Source organism: Eubalaena glacialis, chromosome 3 (assembly GCF_028564815.1).
Source record: "Eubalaena glacialis isolate mEubGla1 chromosome 3, mEubGla1.1.hap2.+ XY, whole genome shotgun sequence".
In the NCBI taxonomy this organism is placed as follows: domain Eukaryota; kingdom Metazoa; phylum Chordata; class Mammalia; order Artiodactyla; family Balaenidae; genus Eubalaena; species Eubalaena glacialis.
The window spans coordinates 183,715,946-183,732,083 of NC_083718.1; the positions used below are offsets into that span (position 1 = coordinate 183,715,946).

At 50.9% G+C, this 16,138-nt stretch overlaps 1 protein-coding gene across 3 annotated transcripts in view; it reads right to left on the minus strand.

Annotated features, from left to right (window-relative positions):
* KAZN (kazrin, periplakin interacting protein) overlaps positions 1-16,138 on the minus strand; it is a 456,516-nt gene that overhangs the window by 114,834 nt on the left and 325,544 nt on the right. For all 3 annotated transcript variants that reach the window (XM_061184921.1, XM_061184919.1, XM_061184920.1), the window contains one exon: positions 11,171-11,362. In XM_061184921.1, coding sequence (XP_061040904.1) covers positions 11,171-11,362 — 192 coding nt within the window. The remainder of the gene's footprint in view (positions 1-11,170; positions 11,363-16,138) is intronic.

Below are 16,138 nucleotides of genomic sequence, written 5' to 3' on the forward strand. Positions count from 1 at the left end.
TGGACCATTTGATATAACCTGACATACGTAAACACCTGTAAAACCATCACCACAATCAAGATAGAGGCGTATCCATCACCCCAAAAGTTTCCTCTTCCCCTTTGAAAGCCGCACTCCTGCCCCTCCTCCCACCCTCCAGGCAACCACTGATCTTTCTGTCCCTACAGATTAGGTTTCATTCTCTAGAGTTTCACATGAATGGAACCATACAGGATACACTTTTTTCTTTCTGGACTCTGGCACTCAGCATAATGATTTTGAGACCCATCATGTGGCTGCATGTCTCGATAGTTTGTTGCTTTATTGCCGAGCGGGATTCCACTGTAGGACATACTGGTCTGTTTATTCATTCCTCTGTTGATGGACTTTTGGGCTGCTTCCAGTTTTTGGCTATTACAAATAAAGCTGCTAGGACCATTTGTGTACAAGTCTTTGTGCAGATATATTTATTTCCTAGGTGAGTAAAAACCTAGGAGTGGCATGGCTGGGTCCTATCTCATCTCACTGTACAATTTCTATGTCCCCATAGTACTGACAATCTTCTAACACATACGACTTAGTTTTTCTATGTTCCTTGTTTGCTGTTGGCCTTCTCCCTCCCCGTGTGGCAGATGGTATTTTCGCAAAGATGGACACAATAATACTTCCCATACGTGCTTTTTATAGGGTGGAGTCTGGCTGGCCTGTCACCAACTGAATGCAGCGGAAATGACACTAAGTAACGTCTGAGACCAAGAAGACTTACAGCTTGCTCCTTGATTTCCTGGAACCCTTTCTGTGGGATCCCTGAGCCTGTGGAGGAGGTGTGACTACCATGCTGGAGGGGCCACAAATGCGTGTTTTAGTTGTCAGTCCCAGTTGAGCCCAGACACCCCACCAATGCACCAGACACATGAGTGAAGCTGTCTTGGACTCTCCAGCGGAACAGCCCCCCACAGCAGAACCCCCAACCCTCACCCACCATGTGGAACTGAAGAATCGCCCAGCTGCACACTGCCATGTCCCTGACACACAAAATCATGGGACATGAGAAAAATGCTGGTGAGATTTGGGGGCTGTTTGTTACACAGCAGATCCATGAGAAACGGATCTGTCTGTTTGGCTCACAGATATACCCCAAAGGCCCAGAACAATGCCTGGCCAATAGGAGGACCTCAACAAGTGTTTGTTGAATGAATAAGTGAGTGGGGTTCTATGTAAGATTTTATCAACACTGAAGAGATTTCTACTGATCAGAATTGAATGCTGGTGCAGTAGGAAGGGATCTGTGTCAGGCATGAGACTTCAAGTCCAAACACTGAGACCAGCATGCAGTATGACCCTCTTGGAACCTCAGTTTCCCCAACTGTAAAGTCAGGCTAACTCCACCTATGTCGTGGGCCAGATCTGAGGAGAATGTGAAGATGAGGTGGGTGGAGGGCTCAGCACAGGGCCAGCCCAGGAGATCCCGGAGAAGGCTTGCTACGTCTGAGTGAAACTGTGCTGCCCCTGCCTGCCACCCACACCTCATATTTCGCTCAAGGCCCCCAGAGTCCTGCTCCCCCCTCTCCTGTTCAGCCATCATCAGGGGCAGCTCTTCCAGGAAGGAAGCCTACCCCCAGATCCCTGTCTGAGGCCATGACAGCATCCCCTGGGGAGTCAACCAGGGCTGAGGAGAATCACAGTGGAGGTCCCTCTCAGACCTGACCCTGTGTCCATGGCCACCTTGGGCCAGTGCCCACCATGGCTGCCCCAGAAGGAGGGCCAGCTCTGAAGACCACTGCCCCCTCCCGCCCCGGCCTGGCTCACACCAAAGCTCTTCTCCCAGGACAGAGGCCAGTGTGGCTTTCACTTCCTGCCACGGGTTCAGGGCCATGTCCTGACCCCATCACGGCAAGATGGGCCTGCACAGTGATAGAGGCCACAGCTCCAAACAGGGCTGAACAGGGTCTTGGGCAATGTCTTATGAAAGGCATATCAAGAACCTGGCTTTTCTCACACTGTGCTCTGTTCTCCTCCCCTCAGCCGATCAATCTCTGACACTTCCTGGGCGGGGAGTGGGGATTAACTAAAAGCAGCAGCTCAAGGTCTGCAGCCCTTGCTCACTTCTTAAATATGGCAGCCGAGGCCACTGGCATTTCCTGGGACTGAAGTGTGTTCACTGAGCAGCGGAGGGAGAGGAGGTCGGGAAGAGAAGCTCCTGGCTTGTGTGTCCCCGAGACCAGCCTTGAAGCCTTTAGTCCCTGGGACAAGCTCCAGAGCAAAGACTAAGAACGAATCCACAAATCCCGGTGCCTCAAGGGGTCCGAATGACAGCTAAGAATGCTGGGCTTCCAAACCCAGATCTGTCCCTCTTTCTCCTCTCTTCCCGATTTCACTCCCTTCCTCTCTACTGCTACAACCACCCCTAAGACCCCTAGAATAAAAAGAGTATCTGCTAAGAACAGAGGTTTGGAAACTAGAGTCACTGGGGATCAAGTCTGGGCTCTCAAGTCTACTAGCCAGGAGATTAGAAAAATCCTTAGTCTCTCTCATCCCCATTTCGTAGATGGGGAGACTGAGGCTAATAAACACCACTCACCTAATGAGCGTTGTTGGGAGGATCAATGGGCTCATGCAGGCAAAGCAATTAGAGTGCCTGGCATAGTCCAAGTGCTAAATAAACGTTAGCTGAGGTGATTACTGCTCAAAAGCAATTTACTATGTGCTCACACCTCAGTCATCCCAACTATAGAATGGATGTACAAGGTTTTTTCTGAATAGGGAAGAGGTTGGGCTCTGGTACCTGCTTCCTAAACAAGCATCAGATATGTGGAGGGTGAGTCCTGGAGGGTGTCTTGAGTATTTTCAAACTAACCAGTCCTTCCTCTTTTCTCAGGATAATCACGACATTAATACACAGTGGAGTCTACTGAGAATTGGACCCAAAGCATTGAAGGAGACCCCAGAAAGGGTAATTGTTTGGGGGGCCATGGAACAGATTCTGGCCTGGGCAGGCAGGAAGTGTGACAAAGGGGACCTGGGGGGACGGGACTGGACTGGCTGCCTTTCCAACTCATAGAGTCAAGGGCCCAGGACAAAAACCCCAGACAGGGAGAAGAGAGAGGACATCAGTCACTCAGGTACAAAAATCTATAAAAAGCAAAGGAGTCAAAAGGGACAAGGTCGATGCCATGGGTTGTCAGTCACCAGACACCAGGACTCTAAGCAGATTCTGGATATGATTCTATTTAAAATGCTCTGTGTGGCGGATCCTCAGTCATGGCTGCCAACGAACCCCACCTCCCCAGAACCACAGCCTCCAGAGTCTCTGCCCACATGATGCTGGGCTTGGTCATGTGACTTGCTCTGGCCAATGAGACAATAGCAAACATAAAGCAGGAAGTGGCTTGAAAAGCATCCCTGTAATGCACTGCACTATCTAAGATGCTGAGGATGGGGGAACTGGTCATAGCGGGACTCTGCAACTTTTCTGGAAATCTCAAACTACTCCATAGAAACACCTGTTAAAAAACATGTGCATTAGGGCATGTGCTCTTTTTTGGGAATCCAGCTGCCAGGTGAAGCAGCTAACCTGCTAGAGACACACAGCCCAGCCAGAGCTGCAACAGAACAGCAAAGATTCTGGACACTTCCTCCACCTGACCATAGATTATTTTCAGCTGGATCAAATCTGGAGTCCGAGAAGCTTTCAAGGGGGATCTGTTAACTGTGAAAAACAGTCGGTAGTATATTAGGAAGATGTTCTGTCTGTAAAGTTAAAAGTCTCTGGAAGCTTCCACCAAATTCTAAGATGTACCAGTTAAGCGTCTTTAACATCAGGGCTGTGGGACAGAGGGGCAGCAGCCCCCAGGGCATCAGGCTAGATGGCCTAAGAAACAGTGGAAACTTCTATGTATGACTTACTTATTGAAGAGGAGCACATAAATTCAACCCAGGGCGATAGACTGCTCAGAAGATGAACAAGTCTTTGATGCAAGGAATGAGACAAAGAGTGGAGTGCGGATGTGGGAAGGGAAACAGGAAACATTAAGTTGCTTTTCAAACCCACACAGCTCTGGAGACAAGGATGTGTGTGTAAAAAAGCAGGTGGGCGGAGCCATCCCAGCATCGGTAACACATCATTCTATTCAATAGCCACTCAGGCCACCTACCACCCCACTGCCTGCAGGACTGGTTACACTTGCAATGGCAGCCAAAGCATGGCCACACCTGCTAGGAACCTAAAGGACACTGGTGTCCCCTGCTGCTCAAGGCCTAAGACATTCTCTGCACCCCAGAACTCTTCAAGCAGAATATCTGTGGTGTAGATTCTTATCTGCAGGCCTGGTTGGTCATTAAAAAATATATTATTCAACCAACTTGCATTGAGTATGTTGTGGGTTTCTGGGCAGGGCCTGGGTCCCACTTGCCTCTGAATTATCTGAGCCACAGGCACAGGTTCTATTGTGGGGAAGTTTTCATGAAACATTTGTTGAATGAGCAAATTAAATCATAAGGCTCAGTTCCTGCCAGGAGCTCAGTCTAGGACAGGTGACTCATTGTGAGGCAGGGAAAAGGCCCCAACAGGGCTTATTCCTTGTGCTAAAGAGAGGAAACTTGGGCATCATTTCTTCTCCGCCGTGCTCACCAATCATCGACTTTGTTCAGATGGCGAGGCTGGATCTGTGTTGGGTACTGTGCCTGCAGGAGCCTGGCAAGTGGCAAACCAGGTAGGAAACAGACGCCCCTCAATGTGTGCTGAGTCCTGAGGGAGCTCAGCATCTAGGGCTGTGAAATCCAGGGAGGAGGGGCCCTTATTAGTTTCTTCCTGCTGCTGTATCAAATAACTACAAATTTAGTAGCTTAAAAAGATACAAATTTAGTATCTTATAGTTCTGGAGGTCAGAAGTCTGAAATGGGTCTCAGGAGGTTAAAATCAAGGTGTGGGCAGGGCTACATTCCTTCTGGAGGCTTTAGGAGAGAATCTGTCTTTTCCGGCTTCTAGAGGCCACGCACATTCCTTGGCTTGTGGACCCTTCCTCCACCTTCAACACCAGCAATGGTGGATTGGGTCCTCACGTTGAATCTCCAGCCTCTGTTCTCTGACTTTCTCTATCTCTGACTCTTCTGCCTCTTCTTTCACTCTGAAGGAACCTTGGGATTATGCTGGGCCTACAGGATAATCCCTCCATTTTAAGGATGTCTGATTAACAACCTTAATTCTCCTTTGCCACGTAAACTACCATATTCACGTGCTCTAGAAATTAGGATGCAGACATCTTGGGGGTGAAGGGGTATGATCCTGCCAACCACAGGCCCCGGACCCATCAAGTGGAGATGGTCCAGAAAGATTCCTGGAGGAAGCAGAGCCTGAATCAGGACTTGGAGGAAGAGTGACCATCAGGAGGCTGGGGGAGAAGGAAGAGCAAATGCAAAGACTCAGAGGAGAAAGAAGGGAGAGGATCCACAGGCACATCTAGGAACCACATGTACATAACATGTGCATTCACATGCTAGAAGGAGACGAGGCTGCAAAGGCAAGGAGAGGGTGGGAAAGGGACATAGGAACATCTTAAACACCTCACTCCTGATACTGCTTCCTCCTGCTCAAAACCTCCATGTCCCTGAACTTCAGGGTACAGCCCTTGCGGTTTACCATGATCATCTCCCACCATCCCTCAAATGCAAAGCCTCCACCTTCCCACCCCCATACACAGGCTGGCCTTCTTGCCTTTGCTCAAGCTATTTCCCCTGCAGTAATGCCCTCTCTGCCCCTGCCAGTGTCACCTAAGGGCTCCAGAGCCACCCTGCTGAGGTCTGAACCTGGCCCTAACCAGGTACTGCTGTGTAATCTTGGCACATTCACAGCCCACCTCATACTCTTGTTGTGAGAATTAAAGGAGCTAAAGGGTGTGGCATATAAAAAGTGCTCAAAAATGCTAGCTGTCACCACCACTACCACCAACAATAACATTTCAGGGGGTCCAAGAGGAAAACTATTTTCATAATAACACTCTGACATTATTTGCCTGTTTTACTGTGTTAGTATTTGCAATGTTGGTGCAAAAGCAATGCTGGGTAAAATGCTGACATCTTAGCAGAAGTCATAACAGTGGCATCAAACTGTATTAGTAGTCACTGAGTTCTTTACACAATGCACTCATAGTTGAAAGAAATGGGGGGGGACAGTTTTACTTAAGAATAACCTTGATGAAGCTGTAAAAATAATTAATTCTATTAAAACTTGATCCCCAAGTACATATTTTTTAATAAAATGGGAAGTACACTTAAAGTTCTTTTGCTGCATACCAAAGTACAATGGCTGTCTCAAGGAAAATCATGTGTGCAACTGTTTGAGTTGCTAGCTAAACTAGCCACTTTTTCGTAGCTCACCATTTGTACTTGAAAGAAGGACCAGCGTACAAACTATAGTGTCTGGCAAACTACTGAACTAAGTGAACACATGAAGTAAGTGAGCCTGTTACTTCTAGGAAAACAAGTGACAGTATTTGTTGCCAGTGATAAAACTTGAACTTTTGAGCAAAATTCCAAATTTGGGCAAACTTGATCTGCCACTATGATTTTACCAGCTCCTCAAGACTTAAAGACTTTTCTAATGAGATTGGTGGTGATGTTAACAGATGTGACTTATTGATGTTGGATAACGAAATATGCCAAGATTTGGAGGATGTGCATTGCTCAGTGAACCAATATTTTCCAAGTGATCAATGTTAGATTTCAAAAAATCATGTGTGGGTACAATAGCCATTCAAAGTACCAATTAGACCAATGGTTTTGTCCATCCTAACAGAGCACAAAACCTTCACTGGATAATTCCACACTCAGCAAACCTCTAAGAAACTACCATTTGGTGAGTTAGTATGAAGTCAAAGAAAAATATCCATAATTATCTAATAAGGCAATTAATACACTCTTCCCTCTTCCAGCTACACATCTGTGTGATGCTAGATTTTCAACCCAAACAACAAATCATAGTAGCCTGACTGAAAGAGTCGTTAACGAGAACTCAGCGGTCTTCTATGAAGTCAGACATTAAAAAGTTTTTGCAAAATTGTGAAACAATGCTGCTCTTTTCCCTCAAATCTTTTTGTTTAGGAAAATACAGTTATTTTCATTTAAAAATAATGTTAGCATGTAATGGGTTTCGTACTGTCCTTTTAAAACAAATTGAAGATTTAGACATGTTTTCGTTTTTAATTTCTAAAATAGCAAATATTGACAGATCTAAACCATATAAACAACAGCTCTTTGGGGTCATCAGTTTTGTAAGAGTATAAAGTGGTCCAGAGACCAGAAAGTTTGAGAAATGCTGACCTAAGAAAATAAACAGATTTACACAGATCCTTATAGTGTAGTGTTACGTAACAGTAAGAATGAAAAGAAAACAGTGGAAACAACTTAAATGTCCATTAATAGGAAAGTGGCTAAATAAATTATGGTGCCTCCATTTGGCAGAACATTATGGAATCATTAAAAATTATGTTTTCAAGGAGTATTTATTGTTGTGGGAGAATGCTCAACACATTCGACACACCATTAAGTGATTAAAATAGGCAAGAAGCGAATTTTCACGATCATTGTTTCTGTAATGCCTTGATTCTCGGAGAAATCAATGCAACTGAGGGGGCCTGGGGAAATCAAGACACCCCAGAGGGGTCCCACGGACGACAAGCTCACCACAGGTGTAGGGCTGCGGTCATGCAGGGACTCTGGGGTAAGTTTACTCACGCGACGACACCATTCCTTATTAAACAATCATTCAGGGCTTCTGCCTTTAAACTCACGATGAGACGAAAATCCCAAACCAAACATTCCCAGACTCGTCCCCACAGAAACAAAGGAAACTTCTAAACCCCCATTCTCGCCAGACTTGATTCTTTTCGTTGCTTTGATGTTGGAACCATCAATGTTTGCGTGTTTGCTTGAGTTCCTAATCCTCTCACGTGCTGAAGAATTCCAGTTTCAACTAACCCCAAACCAAAGACTGAGGGTGGGCAGGTGGGGACCGGCCAGAGTGGAAGTCTTTGGGGGCTTTGCGTTTTCCCACTGCAGGGACGCTGGTTATTAACAAGTGTTGCCCAACATCTGCCGCGTACTTGGCTTGTGCATTTATTCTCGTCCTTCTCATTATGGGCATATAAATCCCTTTTCATGCCCCAGCCTCCTTCTGCCCACATCTGTCTGCAATTTACTCACCACGTGCTGTGGCTGGGGAGGAAGCATCTTATTTATGACTTTGTAGAATGCCAGGCAGGAAGCTTGAGGTGCTTGCTACCTTGAACTTAGATGGGCTCAGGGGGTCTAAGGTCTGGGCTACCCCAAATGGGAATCAGGCGACCAACATCTCCAAACAGATCTGAGGAAGCCTGCCAAGCCCTGTCTCATCAGATAATCACTAAGTCTTTGCACTAATGGTACTTGGCACTGGGCCAAGCACTTTATACCTCATTTAAGCCTCGTGACAACCTGTGAAGTAGCTACTACTATTGGCCTCAATTATAAGAAAAGTAGGTATTGTTATTGTTGCCTTCTGCAAAGGAACTGTGGTTCAGAGAGGTTAAGGAATTTGCCCCAGGTCACACAGCTAGTAAGTGACAGAGATGGGATTCATGCCCAGATCTGACTCCAGAGTCTGCTGTCCCCGTGACTGAGCTAGGATGGCCTCCTGTCTCTCTTGTCCAGGCCAACTTCATCCCTCGTGACCTCATCCAGAGGGGAGATGAGGTGTCTAGTGCAGTGGAAAAAGTTTCGGACTCTGCTGCTAATTAGCTCTGTCACCTTGGCCAAGTTACTTAACCTCCCTGAGCCTCATTCAGATGTCTCCATCTGTGAAAGGGGTTAATACCTTCCAGCAGGACTGGGGTGAATGGTAGACCAAGTGCGTAGAACAGTGCTGGAACACAGTAGGTGCTCAATAAGGCTTTCCTTGAATGAATACCGACGAGTCCTTGTTGATGAGATTATTGTTTCTACAAAGCAGTCGCCTTTGGGGGATCTCTGGGTCCCTGAGCAAGGCCCTGAAGACCTTTGGGGATGGATAAGAAATCGTACAGCACAGAGTTGGGAAGAAATGCCTGCATAGCTCTGTGCCCTGTGGGCTAAACAGAGGAGGGTGCACATCATGGTTACCGCCTTCACAGACACGACCTCATTTAATTCACTGTTACTGTCCCATCACTCAGATCAGAACACTGAGGTCTGGAGAGCCGTCTGCCCCAGGAGCTGGGCAGTCGGTGGGTAAATGAGCCTCTGCTCACTCCCTGCCCATAGCCCCAGGCACAGGAACAGCAGAGAGAGGTATTCCTCCTCCTCCCAGGTCCAGAAGGGGGAATACAGGTGAGAATTCTTTCCCTGGCCCAGGACACAGAAGGCAGGTGACTCTGTCCTGGAATGAATACCGGCAAAGAAGGCTGAGACAGCGTCTGGCTGCTTCCTGAGGCAGCCTCGACTCTCTGCAGGACCGCGAAGCCTGGCGAGACCAAAGGACATCAGCTCACATGGCCTGGACCCAGCAACGCATGCCCATGGGAGACTCCTGAGACTTGGATCTCCTTCCTGAGAAGGGTGGGGATGTTCCAAGGCCCCTGGGAAGCTGGGAGTGGAGGGAGCTTGTACAGATCTGCCTGGACCGCAGGAGGGTTGCATAGAGAAAGCATGCGTGCCTGGCATAGTGACTTCTGATCACACGGTGTCGGCTGCACCGTGACACGGACCACCTGCCTGCTACGGCCTGAAGAGACCACCCAGAACACTGTCTAGGTGGCCCCACCAGAAACAAAACCCCAACAGGAAAGTGTCTACCCAGCTTTAAGAGTAACATGTACTGCTGGGAAGAACGCAGACAGGGGCTGGAGCACCCGGGTGAGGGCGCACCGGCGTCCCAGGCTTCCTGGGGGACGGGTGGTGGGGTGTTGGACAGACAGCTGGCTTAGCCAGTGTTCTGCGGCTCACTTCACACCTCTAGTCAGGGAAACCCACAAGGACAGAGCCGACTAACCATCCAGCACAATCCCCTCTCTCTCCCTGCCCAGTTAGCCTTGTAGCTGGGACGAGGATGCCCAGCACTCCCTGCGGCCACGCTCTTGCCAAAGGGAATCTCTGACCCTGAAGTTTGGCTCTTTCCCTGGATCTTTCACAGGCCGAGGGGAGCAGAGATGCCCACCAGCCTGAAATGCCCCCTGGGATGGTTACAGAAGAGAGAGACAAACAGATTCTTTAAGCCACCCTGTTTTGGGGTCTTTGCTACAGCAGCCTGAAATCAACCGAAGGAACAAACCTGCTTTGGCCTCAGAAATGAAGTCTTCAGAGAGTATTTATCGTTCTAGTAAGTGATAAGTGGAAAGGAGGGTGCCAAGTCTTATTGCCCTTTCCCCCTCTAGGAGAATCAAAGACACTAAGAGGGGCTCAAGAGATCAAGGCAGACCCCACCCAAGATATTTTCTCCCCCAGCGTTTCACATTGGAGGACTGGGAGGGGATGGCTTCCAACCTTTCTCAAATAACCTTTTGAGACACAGTGCGGGCAGGTGGCTCCCAGGAGAGATGGGTATGGCAGCGGCCAGTACCCCAGGCCAGCTCTAAGGAAAGCAGCTGACACGTGGGCCCACTGGTTTCCTGTCTCCTAAAGCAGTTTCTCTCCTAACTCCTCCCCCCACCCAGCGTTGGATGCTGCGCTCCTTAGAGGGAGCTCCTGCAGACCAAGCAACGAGAGAAGAGGCCTGAGCCCTCCCCTGGAGAGCCCACCGCGGTGAGCATGAGGGAAGTGGGGGAGGGATGTGTCCTCCAGCACAAAACTCAGCCTCCCCGCACTGTCCTGTGAGGGGAGGCACCGCAGGACCCTGAGAGCTCTGAGTAAGAGGCACCCCAGCTGCTGGGTCAGCATCCTCGTTCAGCAAAGATAACTACCTGCCATTCCCACCTCAGAAGGAGGCGCCCCATGACCGGCAGTGATGGAGAACGTGAGGCGGTCACACTGCGGGAGGGAATGACATCTGCACCCGACCCAGCGAGACGCAGGATTCCACCCAAAAAGGAAGGGGCAGCCTGGGCTGGGGGGCTGGGCGCTGGGAGACTCCCGGGGCCGCATCACTGCCCCTGCAGAGGCAGGACCCTGGCTCCTGGTGTCCTTGTGGCCCCAGCTGGGGCCCAGGCGAGGGAGGGGAGGGAGCTGTCGCCGACTTGTCACTCACCCTGTAATGCTTCTTTGGCTCTGGCTAGCTCCTGTTCCTTCTGGGCCAGCTGGACCCTGAGCTCGGTGGCCGCGAGGACCTCGGAGGACTTGCCGCCCTGCGACTCCTCCAGGTCCTTCATCAGCATCTCCTTCATCTGCCGGAGAAGGTGGACTTCCTCCTGGAGCCGGGACACTTCCTCCCGCAGCAGTGCTAGAGGAGAAGGGCACACGGTTAGAGCGGGGGACGGTGGCTCCCGCTCGCTCACTTTTCTGGGGACAGCTTGAAGGTGCTTTGGCTTTCCCTGTTTGCTCTGCGTTCAGGGCCTGTCCTACTATGCGTAGGACAACCCCCAAACGACCTTATTGCAAGCAGGCCCCGCCCCAGTCCTGGGCCCCACCCACAGTCTGCAGAGCACGCCTGGTGGGACTCGCTGCCTCCCACCACACTCTCTAGGGCTCTCAGGGGTCAGCACTGCAGTCTCAAGCCAGCAGCACTCCCAGTTACGCTTTACGTGCTTTACCTTGTTTATCAAAACCTCCGGAGGCAGGATGCTTCACCCTCATCTCACAGACTAGGAAGTCAAGGCTCGCAGAGATTGAGAAACTCCACGAGGGCATAAAGTGAGTAGGTAGCAGAGGTGGGATGTGAACCCAGACCTGGTCGACTCCAGGCACAGTCAACGCGACAGTATTACTCAGGGCAGTGCACACCCAGGCCGAGATGCTCACCTCACTTAAAGATTAAAAGAGCTTCTGACGTAGAGAATGGACTTGAGGACACGGGGACGGGGAAGCGTAAGCTGGGACGAAGTGAGAGAGTGGCATGGACATATATACACTACCAAATGTAAAATAGCTAGCTAGTGGGAAGCAGCCGCATAGCACAGGGAGATCAGCTCAGAGCTTTGTGACCACCTAGAGGGGTGGGATAGGGAGGGCGGGAGGGAGACACAAGAGGGAGGAGATATGGGGATATATGTATATGTATAGCTGATTCACTTCGTTATACAGCAGAAACTAACACACCATTGTAAAGCAATTATACTCCAATAAAGATGTTAAAGAAAAAAAAAACAAAGAGGTTCTGAGATGCTCATGGAAGCAGGCCCCGGAGCGGCTGACCTTGGCCTGCATCACTAAGCCACGCATCGCTCTCTCCCTCTTCCCCACCCTCCTGCACACTGGCCCCTCTCTGTGTGACGGGCCAAGCTCCGTCCAGCCTCAGGGCCTTTGCCCCTGCAGGGCCCTCCACCTGCGACACCCTTTTCCCTGTTCTTCCAGTGACACAGCCGCCCCCCGACACCACCCTGTCCCGTGCTCCCATGGTAGCGGGGGATGCAGTCCTCGCCTGTGACGGTCAGAGCGCACGGCTGCGGCATGGCTTTCGAGGCCCCGGGTCTCCGGTCTGGCTCCCTCGCTGACCAGGAGTGTGGTCACGAGCAAGTCCCTTCCCCTCGAAGCCTCACATGCCCCTTCTATAAAATGGGTCTAACCCTCGTGGGGTTGAGACGCAGGAGGAAGCCTGGTCCAGGGGATGTGCTCAGCGTATACAGCAAGCGCTCAGTGCCGTGAGACGGGGGCTGCGTCTCCCCAGGCGCCTGACCCTCTTAGCGGCGCCCAGCGTTCTCTAAGGCGCTACAACCTGCACTCCTTGGGGACACGAAGGCAGAGCCAGGACTGGGGTGGGGGGCAGGCCTCGGGGAACAGAGCTGAGGCCTCGGGGACCCGGGGTCCCTCCACCCCCAGAAGCCCGGGGAAGGGTGGCACTGGCTCCAGCCCGTCCCCTGGTCCACCTCAACCGCCTCCCCGAGGCCACCCGGGTCCAGCTGCCACCCACACAAGGGGAGGCCGCCCTGCCCTCCCAGCTCCTCAACCCCCACCCAACCTCCCCACAAAAGCCTGAAACGCAGGGCGTCCCACCTCACTCCTGCACTGAAAACCCTCCCTGGCTTCCCGCCCCACCAGCGCATCTGAGGCCTCCCTCAGGCCACCTGTGGGGGGACTTTCAGTTCTGGAAGGTGCTAGACTTGTCCCGCCTCAGGGCCGCTGGAAGAGCTTCCTTCCTTCTTCACAGGTTCCTCCCTGTCGGGCAGTCTCAGCCCTACTGTCACCTCAAGAGCCCTAAAGAGGCCCTCACCCGTGGTCCACTTCTGACAGCAGTTTGGACAACCCATCCCAAACCCCTCATTAAGGTGGGAGGCCCACCCATGCGTTACCGTGTGTGTGCCCAGTGGGCACAGCTCCCTGAGAGCAGGCCTGGTAGCTCTGCTCTAGCTCATTCGCTGAGGGGTCTCAAGTACCCTGAATACTATATGATGACACACGACAATCGAATGATCTCCTCCAGCCATCCGTCCACCCAGCAAGAGTTCATGGGCACCTGCCCCAAGCCAGTTGCTGCTGAAGGCACTGGAGACCCCTGGGTGAAGGTCACAGACAGGTCCCGCCCTCAGGCTGGTGCTCCCAAACCCCACAGGGAACACGGACTGAAGAAACCCAAACCTGCACCCCGGGGAGGCAGGCTGTCTGCAAGGCACCTCCTGGCTGCTCTGACATGGACAGACTCAAGTGCAGGCTGGGAACTGTCCAAGTCTCTTAGCAAAACTGCAAAGTAGGAGGTTTGCATTGGGGGCCCCTCCTCTGCCCTCATTCCAAACATTTGCAGGTCGCCTATACTGCAGGCCTGGCGCAGGGTGTTCAAAAAGGAGGGAACTCCCTTGGCCTCGAGAAGTCTCCAGCAAGTGGAAGCAGCACACGCAAGTAAGCATAATACAAAGCAGGTGTGGCATGTGCTTGGCGCACAAGAACATTTGAAATGGGCCTCGGAAGATGGCAGGGCAGTGAGCAGCAGGGACGGTACGAGCAAAGGCAAGAAGGCTGGAAAGGTCTCTGGTGACCAGTGACCAGTACCAGGTGAGGAAGAGCAGGGAGGAAGCCAGGAGAGGCACGACAGGGTCAGATTATAAAAGGTCTTAACCTCGACCACCACTCTGTGCCCCCAGCCCTGGCTCGCCATCTCTAGCAGTACTTAAGACTCTGGAATTTTCATTCTCGCTTCCTGCCACAGACTGAATGTTTGTGTCCCCATAAAAATCATATGTTGAAACCTAATGCCCCATGTGATGATGGTACCTGGAGGTGAGGCCTTTGGGAGGTGATTAGGTCATGAGGGTGGAGCAAAACACACAGCAGAAAGACAGCTGTCTATTAACCAGGAAGAGGGTTCTCACCAGACACGGAATCTGCCAGTGCCTGGCTCTTGGACTTCCAGCCTTCAGAATTTTAAGAAACAAATTTCTGTTGTTTATAAGCCACTGGCTATTTTTGTTCTAGCAACCCCACACGGACTAAGACACCCTCCTTCCTCAATTCTCTCCAGTCACCCATCCTGCCGGAGCCTGTCCTCACTCAACTGTCACCAAACGGTTATTTCACGATAAGGTGTGAGTGACTGCTAAGCATCCCCATTTATATTTACATTGCCAGGCAAGTGGAAGCCAGGGTTGTTTGATTTTATTTTAGGGGCATGACTTCTGGGCTTCCTTAAACTGCCCAGAGGAAGCCACTGAGGTTGTTTGAGGTCTATGCAGATGGCAGAGGATTCCAAGAGACCTGGCTTCGAATCCAGTCCTGGCCAGGGCCTTCTTGTGACCCTGAGCAAGCCCCATGATTTTTCCGGCTCTCAGTTGCCATGTACACTGCTTGGGGACAATGTCACCCATTTAGGGTTGCCGGATTTAGCAAAATAAAACAAAGCACAGCAAAACAAACCAAAAAAGCCCAGGTGCACAGTTAAATTTGAATCTCAGATAGACAAATAATTTTTAGTATAAACATGTCTTAAATATTGCATGGGACGTACTTATGCTAAAAATTGATTTGTTGTTTATATGAAATTCAAATGTAACTGGGCATGCTGTGTTTTATCCAGCAACCCTACTTCCATTGCAATGAAACGGGGCCATCATGAGAAAGGGCTGTGCTACTATATTACCTCACAGGAGGAAGGAGGTTAAGGCACAGAACAGCCTGGCATAGCCTTCTCTGCCCCTTGCTCTTGGATGAGAGCAAGACGGGGCTGGATGCCCCTATCCTGAGCTAACAGTGGCAAAGGCAAATTTTTCCTGCGCTCACGTTGCTAATAGGTGTACCTGACACCTAGGCCCCGCCCCTTGAGTCAGGCTCTGAAGAAGCAGGAGGGCAGGATACCCAGTACAGCTCCTGCAGGAACCAAGTCTTAGGAGACCAGGCTGGAAAAACAACTCCACAGAAAGAGAAAGGCTTGTCCAAGCTTACTAACTGCACCTGCCCTGGCTGGACTAGATCTCGCACAGCCTGGACCCTTCCAGGGGCAGAAAGCGGTGACAGCCCTGGGACTGCAATCACAGAGAGCCTCACAAGACTGAAGCCCATTTACAGGCTTCAGGACCATTCATAGGCACTTCCCCTCCCGGGGCCTCAGTGGCCTCACCTGTGAAATGGGAGTGATGGGAATGAGACACACAGGTAATGTACTTAAACGTGCTAAGCATGATGAGTGCTGTGTGTGCCCTCGTGCCCTCAACGCCTCTTCCCCTCACAGAAGGGAGCGACCACATTCCTCAGAAGCAATGAAGAAGTGAGAGTTGGAAGACTTGGGTCGCTGTCTCAGAGGGATTGCTACCTCGCTGTGTGACCTTGGGCAAGTCACTGTCCCTCTCTGGGCCTTCATAATATCAGTGCCCTTAGAGGGATGCACTCTTCATGAATCTAGATGAATGCTACCGATTGTGCATTTCTACCCTTGGTGGGACAGGGGTCCCTGCTCTGGTCCACAGCTGCACTGCTCAGTGAGGCAGCCACCAGGTACACGTGGCTACTTAAGTGTAAATTAGTCACAACAAACAACTCAGTTCCTCAGGCACACCCGTCACATGTCAAAAGCACAGAGACCACCCCGTCGGGGCACGGAGCTCCTGGTCAGTGCTCGGCCAGGGGCACGAGGTGG